Source organism: Euprymna scolopes, chromosome 2 (assembly GCF_053919585.1).
Source record: "Euprymna scolopes isolate OS-2025 chromosome 2, ASM5391958v1, whole genome shotgun sequence".
Classification (NCBI taxonomy): domain Eukaryota; kingdom Metazoa; phylum Mollusca; class Cephalopoda; order Sepiida; family Sepiolidae; genus Euprymna; species Euprymna scolopes.
The window spans coordinates 13934144-13961485 of NC_136483.1; the positions used below are offsets into that span (position 1 = coordinate 13934144).

General features: G+C 31.6%; 1 protein-coding gene across 6 annotated transcripts in view; it reads left to right on the forward strand.

Annotated features, from left to right (window-relative positions):
• LOC145288790 (lysM and putative peptidoglycan-binding domain-containing protein 2-like) overlaps positions 1 to 27342 on the forward strand; it is a 155278-nt gene that overhangs the window by 73863 nt on the left and 54073 nt on the right. For all 6 annotated transcript variants that reach the window (XR_013869300.1, XR_013869301.1, XM_080136360.1 and 3 more), the window contains exon 2: positions 13453 to 13778. Coding sequence is in view for 4 of the 6 variants with exons in the window: in XM_080136360.1 (XP_079992486.1) it covers positions 13453 to 13778 (326 nt within the window). In the remaining 2 variants the exon portion in view is untranslated. The remainder of the gene's footprint in view (positions 1 to 13452; positions 13779 to 27342) is intronic.

The window sequence follows — 27342 nt, forward strand, 5'->3', positions numbered from 1 at the left end:
CCATCATCAACTGCATTGGCTTCAATAAGTACTCACCAGATGCTTATGAATGTTAATCAGTTCAAATTTTTATGCATGGAAGAATCCAATAACGCATCTCTGCTTCTAACATGCATCCAGGAGTTGCTTTCTTAGTCTCACATCGTCAATATCTGCAAAAGGGATGAAACTTTCAAGTCATGAATGTACAAATGCAGTCATCGTAACAATACAATTTGCAATTCCTTCTGATCTATTCAAATGGAATAAAAAAAAATAGGAGGCATTACTTTTGGAATGTCTCATAAGAGATGAGGTTTTTAGTTTCAAAATGACACTGTGTATTTTTGACAGTATGAATTGTTGATGAGGTCAGATTGAGGCAATATACTACAATGCTAACAACTGAAAATCGAACCATTTTTTTAATTTTTTTTTTTTACTGGTCAAGAGTTTAAATTTGCACTTGGATGCAGACAACTTAAACCTAAATATATATAAAAATATAAGTAATTTTTTATAGCATGGTTTTACACTTCTGCGCAATCGTCAGATTGTTTAATCTCTAAAGTTGAATATTTTACCATCTTGTAATCGCCGCATGCACATGACCCCATAGTAATGGTGTAAAAAACATTTTTATGCAATGTGGACTGTAAATTATCCAGTGTAACCCACAAGTGTTATTACTGTGACTTTGTATGGTTTTTCTTGGTTGTAAACTATGTCGTTTATTTGATGCCAAAAAATAGTTTTGTAAATGTAAGTTTGAAAATGTAAAGTAATTTTGTTTATTTTGTTTTAAGAGAATATTATAGCTATCGTTTGTCTTTTAATGAAAGATTGGGGGGGGGGCGTAAATTTCAAAGCTTTATAAATTAAGTTTTCCATAAATAGTGACAGCACATGATTAAATAATTTGATATTCTTTTAGGGGGATGGGGCAGTATATGTGATGTGCCACTTGGGTCAGTAAATGTAGAACAGTATTGCAGGAGAAAGCAAAGAAAAATATAAGAAAGAAGTAATAAAAAAATGGACTTGAAGGATGAAGATCTGACTATAGATAGGTTATTTTTTAAAGTAATTTTTTTAAGATGCAGTTAAAAGCAAGTAGCTCAACTTAGTATCATAATCTTTGAATAACTATCTACATTCAAAGAAAAAAAGATACATCATCTTGCATGTTTATAAGAGCAGGTTTGCAAAACACAAGCGATTTAAAAAAAGAAAAAACAAAAATCTCATATAAAAAAAAAGTAAATAAAGATGGAAATGTATGAATATTTTTGTAACGCTTTTGTAGTTAAAATTGTTTTATGCTGACCAACATCGGCCTTTACATTTTTTTTTTATATTTTAATGAATTTTTTATTTTTATCACCATTCATATAGTGTTTTAATTTGAAAGGAATAATTAACGCCCATATTAATGGAATTACTTAGCAAAATAGGATGCCATTTACAATAATAACAAATTTAAGTTTCATTGCATAAGTATTCTAATCTTTATTTTAATTATAAAATTAAAATAAAGCCATTAAAAAACAATTGTCTTGTTTTACAAACAATACTAACACTTCATATTAACTACTGCTGATGTTTGGTATGATGTCAGTTGTTAATATTGTATGACATTCACCTTAGGCAAGTTGAACCAGCTTCCTCCAAAGGAGAAAGTGTCAAGGGAATATTAAATTCACGGTCGGGATCCCCAGTCATCTGTAATGTTTGCTACATTTTTGATTAGAAAGCAAATATTTTCAGACAGTCTTATCTGGTAGAACCAGATGCCCCAACAGATGTTACCACTCTGGGCCAGATTGGAGCTAGGAGGAAGAGTAACTAAGGGGCAACTCCACATTCTCCGTAGCCTCCAGGAGGGGCCTTACCACTGGATATCTTTTAAAGTCATACCCAGCATCTGATGTCGGTTGATGAACAAATAACAACGTAAACATATTTTGCCACTAAAATTATATATACTCGTATGATACATGTATTCTACATTATACATATCCATTCAAATAATTGAATGTACACAAAAATTTCTTTTTACAAATATTGTGGAACAAAACAAAGCTCAGATTTTCTCTACAAATCTTCGTTTCCTATTTCATCTTATCTACACATTTTATAAAGTTTGAAAATCACTTCTCACAATAATATGTAAGTCAATGACTACTCCAGCTTTCATTTGCATTACTATATACTAAATTACTTCCATTAATATTCCATACCAAAGAATAGCTATTTCTACATACATGAGCCGACTATTTGTTTGTAAACAAACTGATAGTTTGAGCACTGTGCGATGGGTAAATGCTAATTTAATAGGCATTTCAGGAGAAATATTTACGACACTGATTCGTGATCTAATGGTTAGAGTTGCTGACTGTTGACACAAAAAGGTGTATGTCTAGCCGCACTGATGAGTTGTGATACAACGAAACGGTACTGTATGTGGATTATATATATATATATATATATATATATATATATATATATAGCCTTTGAGATTTGAAAAAAAAAAATCACTTGACCGTCAGTCTAATGTGAAGGAAAATTTACTCGCTCAACTTTGTCTTTGTTTCAGTCAATAATAGTAAATAATTTTACAATTCAGTAAATTACCGTGTGTTTAATCTAACAAGAAAATATTTGTTTAATTCTTGTAAATCAACTATTTTATTACTACAAACATTTCAGTAAATATTCAACAAAACGTTAAAACACAACACCAGTACTTTATATAGCATCATTCATATTATTGTTCCATAGAAATAAGAATCATTTCTTCGGATGCTGATACATAGTATCAAAATGACAATTGAAATATAAATAATTTAAGACTGTGTTTATTGGTACTGTTAGAAAACGAATATGTCTAACTTTATACACAAAGAAAACGTAATGTAAAATCACACCCTTGAAATAAATATATTTTAAAATGCAAAACCAATATTAGATTTTCATTTTTTCATTAAAACATTTCAATATGAAGTCTCTTATTGAAAAATATTATGAAACACACAATCATCCCAGCAGCTCAAAAGAATCAGAAATAGTTACTTACAATAATTACTGAACAAAACTCGAAGCGAGATCATAATAAAAATGGACATTTAGCATCATATAGCATTGAACATTTCAGCGAAATTTATATAGATTAACCTATTAATTAAATAGCTTTGTTAATGAAACAAAGTTTTTTTTTTTATACATTTATTCTATATTTTTATTTTTTACAAGGCAAATCGAAATATTATATCATGTATAACATGTTACTAACAATCAGCCGTCTTGATATTTTTATGTGTTTCCATTTTTATAATTCATGTCCAGATTTGTTTATATCCTGATACATTTCTATCATCCCTGGAATAAATAATGTTTGTTTACGAAGAAACAAAACTGAAGCGAAAACTGATTACTTACTTGTTGTATAATTTAATTTTCGGTGCGTGCTTGATGGAACGATGCGTTTTTTTTTTTTTACCTCTTTCAAATGTTCGTCTTTACTTTTGTAAGTATGAGGTGTATGTAGTTGTAGCGTCAAAGAATTTTTTTTCCAAATGAATTTCACAATCAGAGAGCTAAATGAAGGCGATATTTTGACTACACACCGAATGTGTAAATTTGACTTCTTGTTGACCTTTAGCGTGACCACTCTTTTTTCAATACTATATTCCAATGGTCTCACAGCTAGAGATGAAAGAATTCACAAATGATGAGACATAGGTCATTCTAAGTCACCACATATTTGAGAATCGTAAAATAAATTAGTCCCCCCCCCCCCCCGTTAAAGAAATTTTATCGACTGGCGGGCGAGTGATTTACGACTTTTAGTCGCCCCAAGAAATTTTCAATCGACTGTGGCGACCGGTCGTGTAAAGTCTCAAAAGCTATATATATATATATATATATGGTACGGCTGATCATTGTTACACATGCAATTAGGTCTGTTGCCATTACAGCATCAGATTTAGATATTCATGATAGTCTTGGTTATGTATAGTATCTGAAGTGTATAGATATTCACTTTCAAGGTGCAACCATATTAATGATGTAGTAGATGGAATAAAAGGACTCCTTCAAATGAAAGGACTAGGCATGGGCAAAAATGGGCGGGCAAAAATAGGGGGACCTAGTTTTGAAAGCTGATTTATCATAATTTTTTTTGTAGGTTTCCGACTACTTTTTAATTGTATTTGAAAGATTAGAGACTTTAAGTTAATTTCCTAAAGGAAAAAAATATTTGTACATGTGAAAAAAAAAAGTTATGAAAATGTTTCCACAGCGAGCTAACCAATTCAGCTAAATTTTGAAGTTAAATAATTTCGTTGTAAACATCCTTTAAAAGATAAATATTAGTTTTCTGGGTCTATTTCAAAGATAATTAGTAAAGTCCTTAGATATTGAATTAAATTTAAAAAAAAAAACACCTTGTTTATACAAAATACAGCTTAATTAGCCCTCAAAAAGCAAGTAATTATGACGTTTGCAAAACGCAACCGATAAAAGTTTGTAAACACGAATATCTGGAAGCCCAAAATTTCAGCAATGAAGTCATGATAGTAAAAGGAGGTAGGGGTGTCAGATTTCTTCTTTTTTTTTTTTTCTTTTTTTTTTCCCAGATGTGCATCATCACATTCCTATTCTGAACGTTTGTATCAATTTTTATCATTTTTTAATTTAATTATTTTTTATGTTCCTGTTTTTAAATTAATTTTTTTTTAAATTATTGTTCGAGATTATATAAAAATTATGTTACGTCGAAAGTTTCACATTCTTTTTTATTACATTTTCACATTGCCACTTTGTTGTAGGGGGCTACTATCAGGGGCATAGGTATCAGGGGTACTGTGTAGGGAGTTGGGCAGCAAGATGTCGGTTCACGCTGCACTTGAACTTCTGCATGTCAGTACAGTTGGGGAAGCAGGGACCCAGAAGGGAATTCCAAAGTCTAGCTGTTCTGGGGAAGAAACTACTGGAGTAGAAGGCTCTCTTACATGTACGAATTTCTACTGTGAAGGAGGGGGATTTAGCTGCTTGTCGGGTTTGTCGGGGGTATTTACGTCAAGGGGGCACAAGTGCTTGCAGTTCGTCAGAGCATTCACTGTTAAAATACTTGTAGAACAGGCAGAGGGATGCAACATTTCGTTGATGGGACAGAGGCTGAAGTTTAGATGACAGTTCAGGACCTATCGGATTGGCGACTCTTTTGAACCTTGTTTAGGAGCGAGAGACTAGTGGCAGATGCACCAGCCCAAATATGACAATACTCCATACATGGGCGAATGGTGGCCTTATAGAGGTATAGGATACTTTCAGTTATTATCTTTCTAGTACGGTAGAGAGAACCTACCTTCTTCGCAGTGGTCCTGGCGAGAAAGAAAATTATTAAAATCTTGCATATAAAAAATTATGCAAAATCTGTAATTTAAAAAAAAAAGTAGAAATATTTTTGCTCTTATAATTTTTTTTTTTTTTTTTTTTTTTTTGTGCGAAAATATTAAATAAACAATGCTTAATTCAATGGTAATATTAATAATTCGAGAAATGCGTTTTTCTTCGAGTTATATCGAATTCATTAATACAGACTTTAGGGCTTTTTTCGTAATGTTCCTGTAAAAATTATTTTATTTTTTTTAGTTACAAATTACGATACTTTATTATATATAAAAAAAAGCAAAAATAAATTCTTGCGTTTTTTATTTACTACTGAAAACCATAACTTTAATAAAGGTATTTTTTGTTTAAACAAAATAATACATTTCCACTAAAATTTAAATAAAAATAATTCGTTCATTATATTCCGCGATCATTATTTGATAAATACTGAAAATTTCATTAAAATTGGTTAATTTAATGATTTTTAGTGAATTTTTAAGTAAAGGGAGGGGGTCAAAATATTTATACATTTTGAGCATCGGCATTCATTTTGCCCGTACCTAGAAAGGACAATACTGTGATATTAACATTTCTTCGTACAATACATTGTCTTTGTATTTTGTAACATTTAAAGCTATTAATTGAAAAATGAATCTCTCGATTAGCAGTAAAAAAAAAAATGTAGCCAATTAAAACCTTTCCCCTATATTCTGGTGACTTGTATAGATCATGTTCTCTATTTAGTTATGTTACCCGCAAATGTTTTGTCTCCTAAATTCCATCTGAGACCAAAGGAAAAGGGCATAACCTCAATGTTTCAATGTCTTTGGCATAAAAACATAATCAGATGAAGTTAACTGAATGGGGTATTTTTATTTTCTAGAAAGAATCGTGGTCATATTCAGGATGGTATCTTCCGAAGGATGCCAAAAGTTAAGGATAAGTTATATTCCTGAATACAAGGTTAAAATCTGCACACGAGTTGAGGTGTTAAACACAATGCACATTATATTAGGGTGAAATATTTTGTTTGTTAAAAAAAAAGTTTGTAATTCTTTTTATCTCGTCCAAAAAGAAAGATGTCCTCTTTTACTTTAGTATTCACACCCATTAATTTTCGTCGGCCTTCAATTGATTCAGTGTCGTCCTCAAAATAAATAGAAATGTTAAATTATATTAAATGCTTTGCTAAGAAGGTATTTTAAGCATGTACATTTCAAGACTTGTTTATCAAGCTGAGTGGCCAAGCATGTAAGTACTTAGATTGAGTGTTCTATTTTAACTCCCTTTCTCTATCTCCTTGTCATTTTTTCTAGGTACTCTTTTCCAATAACGTGTAAATAACATGTATTGTGCGAGGAGTGTGTGTGTGCGCGCGTGTACTTATATTGAAGGAAAACAAGGATTTGTTAAGGTTGAAGAATATTAATATGCAGCAACCCCCCCCGCTCCCCCAAAAAAGGGGGAAAATGTAAGAATCACCGAAATACAGTACAACAAGTCACTTTGTGGTAACCGCTTCAACATACTACCTGGTAGACTTCATTTGTTAAGACACTGAGCCAGAATCTCTCAAGTGAACACCCCTTGGTCTCAAAATAGATTGCTGATCTTCTTTTCATATTTGCATCGAATGAAACGAACCGTGATAAAGGAATTTTCCAAAAGAATCTGTAAATGAAGAGCATTTCAAAAACTAAATGATTTTATTGTTGGAAACTATTTGAGAGCATGTAACATTAATTGCAAAAATCTGACATTTTTTTTGTTTTTTTTGTTTTACCAATTTCTTCTTTTTTACTCATTCAAGTTGGGAACTCTTTTAGGATTGCACTGGTAAGCTTTCAGCATGTATATTTCTGCATAATACACTCGTCTTGTTGTGAACAAGTAATTCTTGATAACCATGGTAACCACCATGTAATAAAAAAAAAAAAAAAAAAAAAAAAAAAACTGATGCTTCAAATTCTATCAAGTCGCTTTCATTTGGAAGTTTGGGTCAGATATTTACTCAGTTTTCCTTCCTCCATATATCGAGTAAATCTTTCAAGCTTTGGTACAGCAACCTGTTTAAAGAAAGTAAATTTCGAAATAACATTTGCAGCCAACATTTTGAAAAGAAATGGAATACATTCAATGAATTCATTTAGGGAAATTATTTCTTGAATATTATAGGACGTGTTCAATCAATGTTAATAATCAATCCATAAATATTTCCATGTCTATACCTAGATGTATAACACTAATAAAAATATATTAATATATAGTCTTAGGCATTATCATTCAAAGAAACTTTTATTTAAAAAAATATCATGTCTATATTATAAAAGTTGTCACTATGTACCTACCTAAGTCATATGTTAATTTCATAGAATTCCCTGATGTAAAACCTTGTATAATTATTAAAATAAAAACGGTTTCGATCATTTGTTCAATACAATGTTTAAAAAAAAATGCATGAATTTTTTTTTTTTTTTTTTTGTGGTAACAGTTACTTTTGATACCATAAATTGTTTTCCTGAAAATGAAATTAAGTCAAAACAGCAACATGCAGATTACAAGTTCTGAATGATGTCTATAACATGCGTCACCTGTGAGTTATTTTCTTAATTAAGTCAGGTGGTGAAACAATGCTCCTTTGTAAAGTAGGTAAGAAAACCCAAAATGAAAATAATAAAATGGTTGATAATAAAAAAAATATATATATATATACATTTAAGCATTATCTTTTTTATTTTTATTTTTTTTCTTATCCACTCTTGGCCTTTATGAATCTGATATATTAATTATTAGATGAGACACAGACACAGCATCGCCTGTCTGAACAAGCTGGTAACATTAGATCTATGAATAAACAAAGCATTATTTGTTTTGCTATTTTTATCAGTTCATTTCTTGGAACATGAGCATTTGTTGTGCTATCTACAAGTTTTCAAGTTCAGATGTCGGCAACATCATTAATAACAATGCAGAATTTAGAATCTCATATAAAACAAATTAAGCTATAAAGTATTTAGATATAAAACATAATTGCGATTTGTGCATAAAATAACATGAGTTGATAGATTATAAAACTAGCAAATGCTTGAAGAACTCTAATAAACTATGCTGAGAGAGAGATTACTGACTCCAACAATCCGGTCTTATATTGTTTATATATTTATACACATGTATACATGCAAATTCAAAGTTTGTCTATACACAATGTTATAACCATAGAAAGAAATATTGAAATGACGAGAGATTTTATTTGTGCAGCCATAGGCATTCTGAATTATATACAATAAAAATGTAAATCTAATATATGAACGAATATGTCTGTCTCCATATTTTCAAACTCTATCTCCTCCGAAACTAAAAGTTGCAGAGGGCACTAGGAGCCTCAAATTATTGGATTTTTTATGGATCGGTTTTTATGGGTCTTTAGTTGGTTAAAATTGTTTTTAATGGGTAAAAAATGGGTCAAAATTGAAAAAATCGTTCAACATTTTGTAAAAACTTTTAAAACTAGACTTTCGTAATGAACTAAAATTAAATATTGAAATTGTATGCACTGGTCTATAATGTATAAAAAAACCTATCATTTTGAAAGGAAGAGAAAGGTCTATGATTTACATGAATAAACACCCTTTTAATTTATCAGCATATTCAGCAAGAAACAAATTTGGCAATCGATGGAAAACACTGAGAATCCGACAACAGAATTTTATATAGTATATATCTAGAAGACAGCATTACCCCGGATTTATTTTGAAACTACTGTATATTTGTACTTACCTCATAACAGATTAAATGTAACAAATAATAAAGAATATTTTTCGTGATGAGGTTCAAATAATGTGTTAAACATTGATTGGAAGTAATGTAAGTAAAATGACATGGAAATTGATTTTGGTAAATGTTTTTAATTTAAATTCACACTCGACATTCACTTGAAATTAATGAGGACTCTTGTACATTTGTGCTCAAAGCTCTGAACCTTTTAACATCAATTTTTTGATTTCTATAATTTTCATAATATAAAGTAAAACATCAGATTCCCTTTATATGAATGCTAAACGTAGATCCAAACACCAGTGTAGTATCCTCATTAATCCAAATAAAATATACAGAGGAAAAAAAGAAAAAATGCTCTGCTGAGGTTGCTCCAGTCCTCTCAAAACTTTACAACAAATGCCTTAATGAATCTTGCTTTCCTGACTGCTGGAAAACTGCTTCTGTAATACTAGTTTACAAGAATTCTGGTGAAAGATCTGACCCATTAAATTATCGCCCCTTTAACTGCTTTCCTCTCTTCACCAAATTATTTGAGTCTATAATGAATCAAGCTCTAATCCATCAATTTACAGTTGCTAAACTTCTGACTGACCAACAATATGGATTTAGGCAAGCCTGTTCTACAGCAGATATCCTAACTGTAATCTCTTAATGTATATACCATACAATGGACAAAGCAGGGGAGGGTAGGGCAGTAGCCAAAGATATATCTAAGACTTTTGACAAGGCGGTACGGTGCTCTTCTCAGGAAAATCAGATCATACAGAATCATTGGACGAATACTTAATATAATTAAATCTTTCTTAAATAAGAGAAGAATCTAGGTTGTCGTCGATGATCGTACATCTAAACAATATGATATAAATGTAGGTGTACCTCAGGAGTCTATCCTTGGACCTTTATTATTCCTAATATTCATAAATGATCTCCCTGACGGAATTATCTCTGGGATGGGTATATTTGCTGATGACATGCTCTATAACAAGCACGAGGGGAAATAAATGAACATGTATCTAAGGCAATGGCAGAAACCCTAGAGGAAGACCTCCAGTTTAGAGTGGAATGGACACAAAAATGGATAGTAACATTCAATACTGCCAAGACTAAACTTATTTCCTTCAATAATTACAAGAAACCTTCTCTACCATCGATAGCTATGGTTAAAGATACATTACCTGAAAGTACTTTCAAACTACCCCCTTCAAACCTGACAAACAGCAAAGTCCCACCCCTACACAGAGATCCCTAGATGTAAAAAAAGTTTTATACTCTAATACTTTCTTCCCTAGAATTGCTAGACTCTGGAACTCCCTTCCGAGTTCCTACTTCCCTAACTGTACTGACATGCAGAAGTCAAGTGTAATGTGAACAGACATCTTGCTGCTCAACTCTCTACATAGTATTCCTGCAACTTATGTCCCTGATAGTAGCCCCCTACATCAAAATGGCAGTGTGCCTTGTTTGGGGGGAAAATGTAACAATAAATACATATATATATATATATATATATATATATATATATATATATATATATATATATATATATATATATATATAGGAAGAGAGGAAAGGGGTCTAGCTCAAAAATTCGAAGAAGACTTTGTGAACCGAAAGGAACTATAATTGTCCTATGTAGATATAGATTACCGCACAATATGTATATTTTTTTCTATATTAATTTCAACTGCTCAACCCAAAAGTAAAGCATAATAATTATGAAAGTATAATTTTGAATAGTGAGACAGACACTTCATTGTGTTAAATGGAATTCACAACTCGATTATAATTTCAATTTTACTTTTTTTTTTTTAAGGCTTTATTTTGTAATTTCTTAAAAAAGAATCTTTTCTTTGAATAAACATTCATTATTTTTTTTCTTTTTTAAATAAATCTACATTTTGGAAGTAATTTCTTTTTTATTCAATATTCTATTGTATAAAAAATTATTTCTTTTACGATTAATTATTCAGTGTTCAGTTGAGATAATGTAGCTAATGTCTTGATCATGAGTTTAATTTGTTTGCATTTATTTTCAAAATCAAGTTTGTCAGACACCCGCTTATTTAAAATTTGTGTACCATTCTGAATGGATGACTTGTATCCATCCCCATGACAGGACTTTAGTCTGTCACCAGATTGACCCCCCCCACTTAGCATTATGTCTATTTATGCACCGCTATGTTTGATTACAACACCTGATATTCTAAAAATCACTCATCTAATTATTAACCAAGTTTAATTTTGCTTAACTAAATAGAATTAGTGTTTCGACATAATTTTGTTGTAAGATTAATTAGTTAACTAGCAGAGGTACGTGGATTTGTTCAGGGTATAACTATGTCAATAAAATATTAATTAATAACAAAAACGTGAATAAATAATTCACAAAATTCAATAGTAAAAAGGTGTTATTTTTTCTCACACTGAAAGAAAAGCCAGAGAAATAATAATTTTGTTAATTTTTATGATTAATTTAAAAAAAAAAAAAAAAAAAAAATTGTTACAATTTCCACATGAAACAATCAATAAAATAATCGGAATTTCGATAATTAACAGACAACTTTCTGTGTAGACAGGTTTGTTCCTTCAATTATAATAAAAATGAAAGGGGCTGAAACACCTGGAGGAACCTGCTGATTCCAGTCCAATGCTATTGGTTTTGTTTAGAAAACAGTCATTATTAACAGCTGGTGTGTGGAGAAACACAGACAGCTTATATATATATATACACACACACGATTCTTTGGGTGGTACAGAATTTAAATATCTCATGACGTTCTGGCCAACTATTCCTCTGGCTTTCTTCAGATAGTTAATCAACTGAAGAAGGCCTAAGGATGAGTTGGCCGAAATGTGGTGAAACAACAGCAACTATGAAGATGAGGATAACAGTTTGCAAAAAAGTTCATACACAAATTATGAAGCATGGATTGCATGAACATTATTTGGAGTTTTCAGATATTTCAAGGAATCTACTAATCAAAAAATAAATTTGGTACATATGTAGAATATGGACCATGCAATTTTGTTTTTAGGTAGGATTTTAAAGTTAAATTAAATTTGTACGGTATCTTTTTTATTAAATTGTTAGGTGAAAGTGCAGAATAGTTACAAAACCGCCCATCTTTAGAATGGGTTTCTAAATAATGTTATTTTATTATCATCCATATTCTTCATAAGTAAATTTAATAATGTAGAAACAAAAAAATATGCAGCAATTATACCTGGCCAAAAAATAAATATACCTGGCCTTGCCTGGTCGAAACATATTGCCGGGTGGAGGGATTAGTCACATAAGATACAATGAATATCTTTACTTGTTACAAAAAGTGACCACATGTTGGATTTAGGGAAGCATAAAACACACCCATTTTGGTTTATGAAAATTAAACGTGAAGTAATTTTCATAGCTTAAACAGGAAATAACTCTCATAGCTTAAATAAATAAACTTACTTCCGGTTTTAAACTCAACTATTTTCAGCTATTAATACTTGAAAATAAATTAATTTAAATATACTTCTAAATAGAACAATTAAAAAGATTCAATTATAACAAACAATAAAATCAAGCTAATTATTAAAGTAGATTTTCTTTAATGTAATATGCAAATGAGGGGATTCATTGAATATAGATTTCTTTTGAATACTTAGTGTGTGTGTGTATATATATATATATATATAAATCATGCTGGAATAAAGGTGTATACAAATTCGTTTTCAGTATAAAAATTAATTTGTGAGACAGTGTACTTTTTGTATATACGACAAAGGAAGTATTGGACCTAGTAATTCATTCTCGTTTGTCTGTTCGTTTGTATGCGCTTTTCTTAATAACAACATCTTGGATTTTGTAACAATTTTGCACAGACATTAGTCACGGTGAAAGTAAATTTTTTGACTTGTGGAGGGAGACCACACATGCTCGGCTTGTTAAATTGTGAACAAACAAGCAAGAATACAACTTTATTATAATACAAGATTCAAACAAACAAGGGCACCCAGACGGTCCACAGTTTTTGATTATTGAGATATGCACATAGGCTGCTTTGTTAAGAGGCATTTTTTGCTGATTGGTCTGTTAGGCTTAAGTTTAAAATGATATTTTCACTGACCTTTCATGCTTAAGTTAAAATATTCATTCTTGTTTATAACTGTTAAAATTGTGCATTTGTTTTTTCTTTCAAATGAATTTTTTTTCTGAGATCTTAATATGTACATAAAATAACCAACTTTGAAAGGCATAAAAATGTGAGCTGAATATTTCCAGGTCAATCTAATAATGTCTTTCATTTCTTGTTTCAGGTTGAACAATTAAAACGTGAAAACAAGTTATGGTCGAACGATGCCCTTTTCCTCCGAGAATATCTCCTCGTGCCACTAACAAAAGAAAACTCACAATGCATTCCTGAAAACTCTGAAATTGTGCGAGCAACAAGTTTAAAATGTGAGAATGACTCAGTACGAACTGTGACCGCGTCCCCAGAAGACAGCTCATGTCCTAGCTGTGATGGGGAGAAAGCGACCAGCACCAGTGCACCGGATCTATCGGCCAAAGACTTTCTTAATAAATATGACTCAAATATTGCACAATTAAAATCCAATGTGCAAAAGATGGAAGAGAGTACCAGGTAAAGAAATATTTTGGATTTCTTCGTCAAAATTTTTGACTTCCTTTTTTTTTTATGGGGGTGGGAGGAAGCATTGTTAATCTAAAGTGCTTTTCCATTTTATCAATCCAAAATACTTGCATAAGTATGCATGCATGCATCTATGCTAGTGCAAGAGGCTCGCACACCCCTATATACAGACATACACTGACACACCATATATACCGGTTTACAATAATGTACATTAGGTAAGTAATCTTTGTAATAGACATTTAAAGTATATTTCTTAATCATCAGAAAATCATAATTGTCATTTTAATTACATTTACAACATTTATGCAATAAGTTATGTATTTTTATATTGTAAAAGAAAGAATAAACGTGCATAAAGTGGCAATCAATGAAATTAAATCTTAATAAAAGGAAAAAACGATGCTGTTAAATCTTACATTGAAGATAAATCACAGTAGCAAATAACAAAATCAATTGAAAGCTTAGTAGTTTTTGAATGCCATTTGCAATTTCTGTATTTGTAAGAAAAACAGCAAGTTCATCGATAAATCATTGATGAAAATTAGTACTGACTATCAGGAAATATAGTTTACTGAAGAAAGTGTCTGGTCAGATATATTATGTAATCAATGAAATTGATTGGAATTGCAGTATTTATTATTTAAGTAAACAGACTGATAATCTGTGGTTGATTGACTTGTCAGAATAAAATATTGATTTTGAGGTGAAAGATGACAGACTGAAAATTCTACTGACTTTAAATATATATATATATATATATATATTTACAGAATTGTGTGCGTGTAAATATCTTTTTACAAGGTCCATATTTTAGCATAGCCACTCTACACCTGTTGTTGATCAAATTAAAAATGAATGCATTCAATTTAAAAACATGGGTAATCAATCTAAAAATTAATGCATTCAATTTAAAAATAAGGATTTTTGTTGACGAAAAAAATTGTATTTCACATTAGAATTTTATAAAATTTTTATATTAACTTTTTCGTATATAATATTTAAATTTTCCAATTTTTTTATTCATTAAGAATTTATTTTTATATATTTCCATAAATTTTCGTCAATCCAGTGGGTGATTGGGCACAATACAGAGCTTTTTAAAATAGCAAATATCCAAATAAGTATGAAAAAAGAAAAAATATTTTTAGAATCGTTCTCCATACAACAAATCTTCTTCAGCAATTACAGCTGCATCTTGCCTTTGGACATGCTGAAATACCGCATCTCATGAAGCGGATTATCAGCTTGGGTGACTGTTTGCCCAAACACTTTTACCTGATTCAACCAATATTGGAATTTTGTAAGCTTAATATGAGGATCCACCAATATGTCTGTCAACTAACTTTTCTGACATTATCTCTTGATTTTGACTTTACGGAAAACCAAAAAAACCTATTGGAGATAAGGGTGCATTATATGGTCCCAACTGAAGAATTGTAGCCCCTTGAAGATTTGTGGGCAAGGAATTTTCTGTAGAAGATATAAATATATAGAAGTATTGCCAGGACCGCTGCGAAGAAAGTAGGCTCTCTCTACCGTGCTAGAAAGATAATAACACCCGAAAGTATCCTGTACCTCTATAAGGCCACCATTCGCCCATGTATGAAGTATTGCTGTCATATTTGGGCTGGTGCATCTGCTACTAGTCTCTCGCTCTTAGACAAGGTTCAGAAGAGTCACCAATCTGATAGGCTGTGAAACGGCATTTAAGCTTCAGCCTCTGTCCCATCGACGAAATGTTGCATCCCTCTGCCTGTTTTTATTTTAGTATTTTAATGGTAAATGCTCTGACGAACTGCAAGCACTTGTGCCCCCATGACGTAAACACCCTCGACAAACCCGACAGGCAGCTAAATCCCACCCCACACAGTAGAGATCCCTAGATGTAAAAGATCTTTCTACTCCAGTAGTTTCTTCCTCAGAACAGCTAGACTTTGGAATTCCCTTCCAGGTCACTGCTTCCCCAACTGTACTGACGTGCAGAAGTTCAAGTGTAATGTGAACCAACATCTTGCTGCCCAAATCCCTACATAGTACCCCAGTAGTTGTTGCCCCTGATAGTAGCCCCCTACACCAAATGGCAATGTGCCTTGTTTGGGGTGAAAATGTAATTAAAAAAAAATAAATAAAAAATATGGAGTGTTATCTATGAAAACTATAATTTCATTTAAATTCACTGTCTTGGCTAAATGTTCAAGTGCTCATACCATCCATTGGATGAAGTCATTCCTTTTAATGTAGCCTTCACATATTTAATAATAGGCAATACCTTGACTGCTATACAATGCAACATAGTGTACACTTGGTTCCTTTGAATTGGGTATTGACATTCTACATCGTTGACCATGTAGAGATCTACTTTCCAGTCTTCTAGAGAACCTATTTAAATTACTTTCAACTTGATAATAATTTTATGATCTGAAGTAAACTTTAAAAGCTTTTCTAAAAAAAATTTATTAGCAGGTTTATTTACACTAATATGTATGCCTCTAAGCTTTTTCAGTGCAAAGTTCCGTTAAGATGTCATTTGATTGTACTTGTCAATACATTTATTGCTATTTCTGGATTTGATGTAATTTTTCAGATATATATTTCAAGGTAACTTGGCAATTATCTTCTAACAGTTTTATTAAATAATCCTTATGACAAGGTAAAAACTTTTAAAATTTGTTTTTGGCTTCTCATTGCTTTGTTTCAATGAGAAAAGGTGGCAGTTATAGATGAAAACCTAATAAGAGATGCTTAGTAGTTTGCAGTTTATGACTCGTTAAAATAATTTGATTTCTAACTTCATTCAATCCCAAAATCAAGAAATATTTAAAATGTATTTTATGTGATTAAAATATAAAGGAAAACGTTTTATGGGTAATTTAGTTTTTGTGATTCACAACTTGATCGTTTGATTCACTTTAATCAGCAGTCAAGCATTTTACTCCTCTCCTGTTATCATGCCTAACAGGAAAGGAAATTATACTGGTTTTTGTATTTTGTTTACATTAGCATTTTCGACTGTAAAAATTGTTTCCATTTCATGAAGATCTATGCTTTATACTAAGTGGCAACAGTTTATTTACACACTAAAGAGCTCAGCCAACGAGCAAATGTAGTCCCCCACAGATAGCTGTTTTGTCGTATTGTGTGTGTGTGTATATATATATATAACTACTTAATTTACTCACATAAAATTAATATACAAAAGTATAAACTTATGCGTAAACTTTAAGTATTTACTTCAAAAGTGCTTAATACGTAGGTAGAGCTAGTTAGTAATTTATAAAATATATATGGCAATTAAGTTACACTGAATATTCCGCATTTCATCCACTCTAGGACTCTTCAGGCTTATGCGTGAATTTTGTGGCTGTTTGTCGTTTTTTTTTTTATATACGCATCTTCTATTGAGATTTTAGTTAGCCAATCAGCTTTCTAGTATCCACCGCGCTCTTCATATATGTATGTATGTATATATATATATATATATATATATATATATATGTGTGCATATATATATGAGCATATATGTATGTACATATATAAACTAAAAAAAAAAACAAAAAAAAACCCTAACCTAGATTTAAAACAGATCAAGAAGCTAGATATCACAGCTAAATAGAGCACACACAAAGGAACAGGTCAACCAGAGGTCAAATAGGCCTTTGTCCGATAAGTGCATGCTCATTGGCTGATAGGAAGGGTGCGGTGGATACTAGAAAGCTGATTGGCCAACTAAAATCTCAATAGAAGATGCGTATATAAAAAAAAAACGACAAACAACCACAAAATTCGCGCATAAGCCTGAAGAGTCCTAGAGAGGATGAAACGCGGAATATTCAGTGTAACTTAATCGCCATATATATTTTATAACTTACTATAATATATATATATATATATATATATATATATATAAAAGCTATACATCAGTTTGTTGGAGGTGAACTATGGTTTTATTTTAACAAACAGACCTTTTCTGTTAGAAAAGTCGTTAGGATGTGATTCTTCAACACCTCAACAAAAACAAACTAGATTAACCCAAATTTAAATATAGTTGTCAACTGTAGAATACTTTCAAAAGAAATTACTTCAGCATTACTATCTTGATTATTATCTCTGGGAAATATAAATATGCAATTAGTTAATAATTCATGATATATATAAAGCCATATTTATTATTGTTATAAAGCTCTATCTTAAAAGATATTGAGCTCTTTGTTTGTGCAAAGTCTGTTATCTTGATTCGATTTCGATGAGTTGATTTTCATTTTGTGATATATTAGAAAAGCAGAGAAAACATTTTTTTTATAATACAAATAATAATATTATTACTACTAATAACTAAAAATACTAAAATATAATAAAAATAATACTAGTAATAATAAAAAATTAAAACCACAAAACTATTAGATTTAAAAGCTTGTTGGATAGTGAGGTTCTGTATAACATGGAGAGCGTTGTACGGGTCTTCTAGTGGTTAGTAGTGTTGGGACGATTCCTAATTTTTATCCGATTCCGATTCCAGGAAAATATTGATTAACGATTCCGATACCAAGTACGATTCCGATTCCTAGGGAATTTATTGTTTTGAAATATACCAGGTAGTTTTATACTTATGGTCGGTAGTTCCCAAATATGTTCCCTAACTTTGGAAGAGATATTTTATGTCTACACCGTCGTGTTTTGGTTTAAATAAAATTATTATATAGTAAACTAAACGGAAAAATTAGCAAAATTTATTTTAGAAAGAAAATTTATTTTTAGAAAGAAAATATATACTAATTAAATATAAAAAAGATAAATATTTGATTTAATAATTTATAAATGAACGTGCGTAATGAAAAAAAAAAAGACAATATACCACGTGACATGGCGCCGTAGATACAAAATAACCTTTCCAAAGTTAACGACCATATATGAGAAATACCATTAATCGAAAGTTTTTGTGTTTTATACCAAAAGGTAGGTATAGCGAAAAGTTACAATTAAAGGAATTTCAAAAACGATTTTTTGTTTAGCTATTGATAGTCGTATTTGTGATGGCAGTTCTTCAGACCTCCATAATTCACAAGGAGTAGTTAACACCTATTATTTTTTCTTACTTTTTCATTGCTTTTACACGTTTCTAACTTGAAGAATAAGTTTAGCCAAACTAATTTTGAAATAGGGTATATCAAAGGAACACATATAAAAATGATACCACTATAAAAAACAAATGAAATACTAGATAAAATTGAGCAAACATAATTACCAAAATTACAGAAAAAGATAAAAAAAACAAACAAAAAATGGTGAAGTTTGTTGAGTGAAATGAATTATTGAAAGAAAATTAATTGAACTAATAGAAATGTTAAATAAAAAAATGTCACATTTCAATATTTTTTTAATAATAAAATTCTCAGGGTTGTCGAAATTAAAAATTAAGTGATTTTTTTTTATTAGACTTCTTTCGAAGCTTGTTACCTTGAAAAATACATTTAAAACCCTGTTTTTTTTAAATAAATTGAAAAATAAATGCAATTAAAAAAATTTAATTGATAATTGAAACTTTAAAAACATATTAAACATTGAAAAATTACTTATCTCACAAATTAACGTCCAATAAAGTAGATCCAGTCTTCATACAGTAATTTGGTTATAATAAATATATCTTTCCTAAACTTAAAAATTAAATCTTTTTTTTTTTTTTTTTTTTTTTTTTTTTTGAGAGAGAGAGAGAGAGTGCTTTAAAATCGCCGGGGAGTGCCGCCTAAAATTTTAAAGAAGTAAGTTTTAGGAGTTTAGTGCCTTTCAAAGACGGTTATCATAATTTATTATCATCATTTAATTTCCTTTTTTTCCTCCCCCCCCCCCACACCTTTCCACGTGGTTCAGTAGTTAACCAGTGCTCCTGTTGCTGTCAGTCAGCTATCTTTACCTAAGTTTTAATTTCTAGTTAAAAGAATTTTTCATGAATGGAATCAGCATTTTTAAAAATTATTTTTTTAGTTGTATATATTGTATTTACTCTTTGAAGTTAAGGAGGGTTAAAAAAAATGGTGACACCTAGATGGTGACGTAGGCAAAAAAAAAAAAAAAGAAAAAAAGACACGGCGATTTCGACCCTCACTAATAAAACTGCTCTGAGTGACTAGTTGGTAATTTTTTGTTCCTTTTCTTTTTTATTTTGCTCCTCCAATTTATTTGGATGCTTCATAGTTAAATGTTTTAACATGTTGGTTGTGGTCATGTTAGATGGTTTTATTCCTCGCGATATTTTAATTTGACAGACTTTGCAAATGGCTTTCAACTCATCATCTTCAAAAAGACTTTTTTTGGACTTTGGGCCATATTAGAAAATTCAGTTTATCTGTAAACAAATAATTTACTATTAAATTTTGTTTTAAAGCTAGTCACTTATTTGGATAATTAATTGAAAATAATCCGCTAAAAAAGACCAAAAGAAAAAAATATAAAGGGATGGGGCGGTAAATTGTACCAACCGGTAGTTAACAAAAAAAAACTTATAGAATTTAATTTTTGAAACCAATGTATAAAAGTTTACATAATGAAATGCAAATATGCATTTTCGGGTTTGTATTACTGTACACATAGATTCGAAAAAGTTGTCAAAAAACAAATATATAACAAACAAATATTATCAAAGGCAAGATAAGTTACTTTTCTACCAAACTGGGTAATTTATTTTGTTTTTATTCAATGTAACATGTTTATTCAGCTCGAAAAACATGCAGTGTTTACCGATGTATTGGAAAATTCAAAATGGCGCCCGACACTCTCTTTAACATGGTAAGTTCGGGAAAAGGTGTTATAAATAATAAACTAGACAATATACTATTAAAAAAACACCGAATATATGTCAAAATATGTCACGGTAACATATATTGAGCGAGTTTCTAGCAGTATTTTGTATAGTTTATTATTTATAACATCTTTTCCTGAACTTACCGTGTTAAAGAGAGTGTCGGGCGCCATTTTGAATTTTCCAATACATTGGTAAACACTGTATGCTTTTCGAGCTGAATAAACATGTTACATTGAATAAAAACCCGAAAAATATATCCAGTTAGGTAGAAAAATAACTTATCTTGCCTTTGATAACATTTATTTGTTATATATTTGTTTTTTGACAACTTTTTCGAATCTATGTGTACAGTAATACAAACCCGCATTTTCTTTTGAATTTTGTTTTTGGTTGACTGTGTTCAATTCACACATGGTTGATGCGGTTCAATATTGCTAAACTATAAGTCCTTAGTAAAATTCTATTTATAAATACTTTTTAAAATGAAATTATTTAATTAATCGTAAATATTATTTAGACATAAAAATTAATTGATTACAAAACCTTTTAAAAAAATATTAATTTCTTTTTCGTTCGGCAAAAAACTGCGCAAAACACTTTTAATTTTCAATTTAAAATTCTAGAAAAAAGATTATATTATTCTGCTTTTAATATAATCAAATTCAGGGTTTTATCTTTCTGGGGGGGAAAAAATAATGGATTTTATTTCAATGAAATTAAAAAAAAAAAACTTGACTGAATTGAATTAATTACCCTTAAATTAACGAAGGGGTTATTTAATAACTTTAGGTTTGGAAGAAATAGGTATGGGGTCGATTTTTTTGAAACTTCAAAAGAAACCGACTACTGTCAAAACTTTGCGAAATAATACAACGTGATCAATTTCATTTTAGAGATATTTCTTTCAAAAGCCTTCTTTTAAAAAAAGAAAAAAAAAAGTATATTGTTCTATTAAACCTTTTACTGTTTAAATAATTTGACTTTGCTCGTTTTATTTTAAGAAAATATAAGTTGAAAAAGCATTTTCATTCACTATTAGAAGATTTGTCAGTAAAAAAAAACAATCGCCAAAAAGATAAGCGTTTTTTTTATTTTTACTCGCAATGTAGAGCCCTGCATACTTCTTTTCAAGTTAACTCTTTTGTAGTTTTGATTACAATAGATCTGAATGAATGAACCTTGTAAGGGAGGGGCACTAAGCATTGCCCTGTTAATAATGAATTTCTTTGGTTTCTTTTTATTTTCTTGCGGTTAGAAATATCAGGACATTTTTTTCTTTTTTTCAACATCAGACTAAAAGAATCGTAATGAAGGAATCGGAAAATTAAGGTATTTTTTAACGATGCGATTCCGATTCCTATACCTCCCAAAATACACGATTCTTACGATTCCGATTAATCGTCCCACCACTAGTGGTTAGATTGTTTGAGAGTGTATATTCATTTCACAGTCATCTATATGATGTGTGTATGACCGTCTATTGTTGTGATCATCTAATCTAGAGTTTCTTATGTGTGTATAAGTACATTTAATTACAGTTCATGATGGGACAAGAATATACATAAATATGTTTACAAGACAAAATACGAATAAAACTCGCAAATAGAGAACATATCTGGTCCATCTTTAGTCTTGTTTGATGGGAAGCTGCGATGGAAATTCTCCCAAGAAATGAGAAAGCCTCGGGTTTTATTTTTGGCAACTTTTTATTCCAAAGTGTTTTTCCCCCTTTTGGAAAGTTGCAATGCTGTTTCTGACTATTGCCATTTCTGATCACCTCTGCTCGGAGCCAACATGATGTGAACTGACTCAACTAATTTCCATGTATCTCAAAAAGACCATCTCTTCTAATTGATGTCATAATCATACATTACTAAGATAATCACCTGATGTTTTTACATGTCATTATTTCTAAGTTGTTAACTATGTTATGATAACATTTTTAAGTTACATTCCTAAATTAATAGAAATAAATAAATATTTATTCTAAATACTTTCATTATTCTAAAATATTTTAGTTGACAAAACTTTTTGGCTGAATAATTATAATAATCATCTCCTAGCACACCTTTTGGCATTGCCTGGCAAATATCTAACAAGTTTAATTCGATAAAAACCTCTAAACTTGCAATTTGATGTACAAAGTAGAAGGCTTTCCAGCATCTAGGGATCTCAACAGTGAAAGGGTGGAATTTTGCTGAGTGTCGGGTTATTGGAAGTATGTACATTGAAAGGGTGTAAGTGTTGGAGATTGTTTATAGCAAAAAACAAATTAGGATTAAGTGATTGTTCATGTAAAAATTAACTCTAGTGTTAATGAAGATAAAACTATGGAATAGTTAACACTTGAAAATACATGAACGAAAGAAAAAATAATGCATATAAAATGCATTAGAATGAAATTCTCTTATGAACAAGACTTTCTATCTGTGGGAACAATTTCTAAGATTTCTTTTACTGTTTTAATAAATCATTCAAACTGTTTGCACACATAAAAAAATTTTGAAAAAGTTATTCAACAAATAGGATTTTTTTTTTCATATGGAAATTTGTAACCTGAACGTTTTTTTTTTAAATTTTTTACCGAACAAATTACTGATAAAAACTAAATGCATTTTCTCGCTGAAAACAGATTAAGTATAAGGACATAATTTTGTTACTGAAACTTAAAACTGTGATTTCTTTTAGTTGCTACTTGTTTAGTTTTATTGTTGAAGGTGATTCAATTGAAATTACCAATGAATAATTATCTTTTGAAAAAATTATTTCTTATATAACGTTTGTATTTTTATTGCCATTTATTCTCAACTCTTCTAGCCATATCTAATGTGCTGTTCTCTTCAGTTATGACGAAAATAACAGCATAAGCAGAAATCGTTCTTTTTAAGTATGTGATGTGCTTCTAAAATGGACCTAAATGATCTACTAACTATAAAAACGCAAAGCATTTATTTAGAAAAATATTTGAGTTAGATTTTTTTTTTTTTACACGGTGGTCACCACTTATCAAGGCCCGGAAGCCACTCAGGGATAAGGGTTATTGCAAGTACAGTATGTTAGTGTGGAGATTTGATGAAGTGTTTACTTAAGAGGGCGGTTCATTAGGAATTTGTTAACGTTGGACTTGAAGACATCCAAGTTGTAGTCAGGTGGGAAGCAGGCAGACAGAACAGAGTTCCACAGGCATGCAGTTCTAAGAAAGAAGCTTTGTTCATGGAATCTACATTTAGATTTAGGCACAGATAAAGAGTGGGGGAAATTTTTCAGAGTGGATTCAGCTAGATGGGTGTTTTTCATGAAGGATTGGCGAGGGGGGACCAGAGATTGAAGTTCAGACGAGCACCTGCCATGAAAATAACAATAAAACAAGGATAGGCTCGTAACGTCTCTTCTGTGGGAAAGAGGTTGCAGGGTAGAGAAAAGGGCATCCCCACTAAGTCACGAAGTCTATTTTGTACTCTGTCAAGGCAGGATAGGCTGTTTTTAGCAGCTCCTGCCCAGATATGGCAGCAGTATTCCATCCTTGGATGTACTTGGCTTTTATATAGATAGATAATTGCATCAGTAGTGAGATATCTACTGAATCAATAGAAGGATCCCACCATCTTTCCAGCGACCTTGGCAACAGACTTGATGTACGTGTTCCATTTCAGATCAGGAGTAAAGGACAAACCCAGAAGCTTGTCAAAACATGGGGATTCTCCTAGACGAGAGCCATCCATTTCAATTGATGCCAGATGGGGATCAGAGCATTGATGATGTAAAGATAGGAGTTTGGTTTTAGATGCATTAAAGGTAACCAGCCACGTCTTCCCCCACTGAACCACGCGCTCGAGATCAGAGGAGAGAGAATTAGAGAGAACTTTGTCATTTACAGCCTTTGATGTGTTGCCGTAGATTGTCGTGTCATCAGCATAGATGTCAACGAATGATTTAAGTATGTGTTTAGGGAGATCATTGATCAGGAAGAGAGTTTGGCCCAGGATTGACCCTTGAGGGACTCCAGCTTTAATACTGCAGGCCTCTGATTTTTATCCATCGACCACTACTCTTATGAGCCTATCGGAGAGAAATGATTTAATGATTGAGAAAACATTTTCATTTATAGATTCATGATGCATTAAAAAGTTAATTGTAATCAGATTTTTTTTTTTTTTACATTTGTTATTAGATACTTCATTTTGTATGAACATTTTGAATCGAAACTATGTAATTGTTGGTTGAAAGTGTTATCAAAATGTTGTTAATAGGTGTGAAAGTAATAAAAATAATTCATTCAAATTTGGTAATAAATGTTGTTGTGTGAGAGACAGTTATGTATGGGTGTGTTAAGAATTGTGTGAGGTCTACTGTTAATTTATGGCTCAGTAAATTAGTTTATACAATATTTGAGATAGGTTCATGATAAATGGTCCAATCTGTTTGTTGCTGTCAGGCTGTGATGTGGTCCTTTTTCAATCTGAAAGTAGTTTATCTTTAATCACCTGAAGCTCCCATACCAGGGAATGTCCACGGAACTGTTTGGGTATTTTTGTAGACCAGAGTGCTCTAATTCTAAGGCATTATTATTTCTAAGTGAAACTGGCATTGGACAGATGATTTCCCTAGATGAGTTCGTAATTAAAGGATACTCTAATTTAACTTCTAAATCTGACCCCCAAGATCGCCATATATGTACCTATATAAAAGATGGCTTTTCATGTGGTAGGGACATCTCCAGAAATGATCCTAACTTACCCTATATGTGCTTCCAGGTTGCACTTGCTCAAACTACTGCATTTATATCTCTATCGCCCCCCACAACAGCAGAGTTACTATCTTTGAAAGCATATCTGAAAAAATTGACCACTTCCTATCTGCTTATCCTTCAGCTAATATTCATATCTGTGGAGACTTTAATGTTCACAATGTGGAATGGTTAACTCACTCAAACAAGACCGATGAATAGGGAGGTTCTGTCATGATTTCTCCATTGCTTATGACCTCACTCAGATTGTTCACGAACCCACCCGTGTGCCCGATACTGACGGCTAGTATGCAAGTCTCCTAGACTTTTTTCTCACAACTTGCCCTGAACTGTGTTCAGCTTCCATTCTGTCTCCACTTGGATCTTCCGACCACTCTGTTGTATCAGTTAAGATAACAATGAAATATAATAAGTCCTCAGATGTACCTCTCCATCATACAGTATATCGATACTCTATGGCTGACTGGGATAGCTTCCAGACATTTATATCGGATCTATCTCTGCGTTCCATGTTTAAAAAGGCTGTGTCCTCTATAGTATCATACCTGACGGAATGGTTAATTGTAGGTATAGACCGTTTCATACCCTTGAAAAAATTCCAGCAAAAACCTAACAGCCAACCGTGGTTCTCTCCAGAATGTGCTGCTGCCATTGCACACAGAAATCACTTTTTTCATTGCTTCCAATGTAATAGATGTACTGAAACTAAAGCCACTTTCAGGACTGTCAGCAACCACTGTAAAAAATTAATAAAGAACGCAAGAGAATTGTATGCTCAGTCCGTCAAGTCAAAAGTAGCTGAGCAGCCGCTTGGTTCCCACCAGTTTTGGCAAATTGCAAACAGAATCCTGAACAGAAGCCTGTGCTCTATCCCAACTATCATAAATGGACCTGAGGTAATCTTGTCAGCATCAGACAAAGCCAAACTCTTTGCCAAGAACTTTGCAGCTAATTCGACCCTTTGCGACCAAGGCCGCCAACCTCCAATATTTCCTCCTGTATCAGAAAACACACAATGTGATATACATATATCTGTATATAATGTTGCCAAGCTAATCAAGAACCTTGATTCCAGTAAAGCAACCGGCCCTGATGGTATTCCAATTATAGTACTGAAAAGACTTCAACCAGAACTAGCGCCCATCCTTATAAAACTGTTTAAACATCGTCTTAAGGAGAATTGCTTCCCATCACCTTGGAAAATCTCATCAGTATGCCCTGTATTTAAGAATTCAGGTGATCGCTCATCTCCCTCTCAGTACAGGCCAATAAGTCTCCTGTGCGTCATGAGAAAGTTGCTGGAATCTGTATTAAATACAGAAATAATCAACCATCTCAGCAAAAATAATCTTCTTAGTGACACGCAATATGGTTTCTGTTCTGCTAGATCTACAGCAGATGTGCTTACAGTTATATCTCATAGGATTAGCAAATCTCTCGACGGAGGCTACCTTTCTAGGGCAATTGCTCTTGACATATCAAAAGCCTTTGATAGAGTATGGCATAAAGGTTTACTTCACAAGATCTCCTGCTATGGTATAGCTGGAAATGTCTTCTCAATTATTAAATCATTTCTCTCTGATAGGTTCATAAGAGAAGTGGTTGATGGGCAGAAATCAGAAGCTCTCAGTATTAATGCTGGAGTCACTCAGGGGTCCATCCTGGTCCAACTGATCTACATTAATGATCTTCCAAATCACATCCTTACACCATTCGTAGACATTTATGCTGATGACACTACTATCTATGGTAGCACATCTAAGACCGTAAACAACCAAGTTCTCTCTGATTCTCTCTCCTCTGATTTTGAGCAAGTGGTACAATGGGGAAAGAGATGGCTTGTTACTTTTAATGCATCTAAAACCAAGCTTTTATCTTTACATCATCAACGCTCTGATCCCCATCTGGCATCATTGAAATGAATGGCTCTCGTCTTGGGGAGGCCTCATGTTTTGACAAGCTTTTGGGCTTGACTTTTACTCCTGATCTGAAATGGAACACATACATTA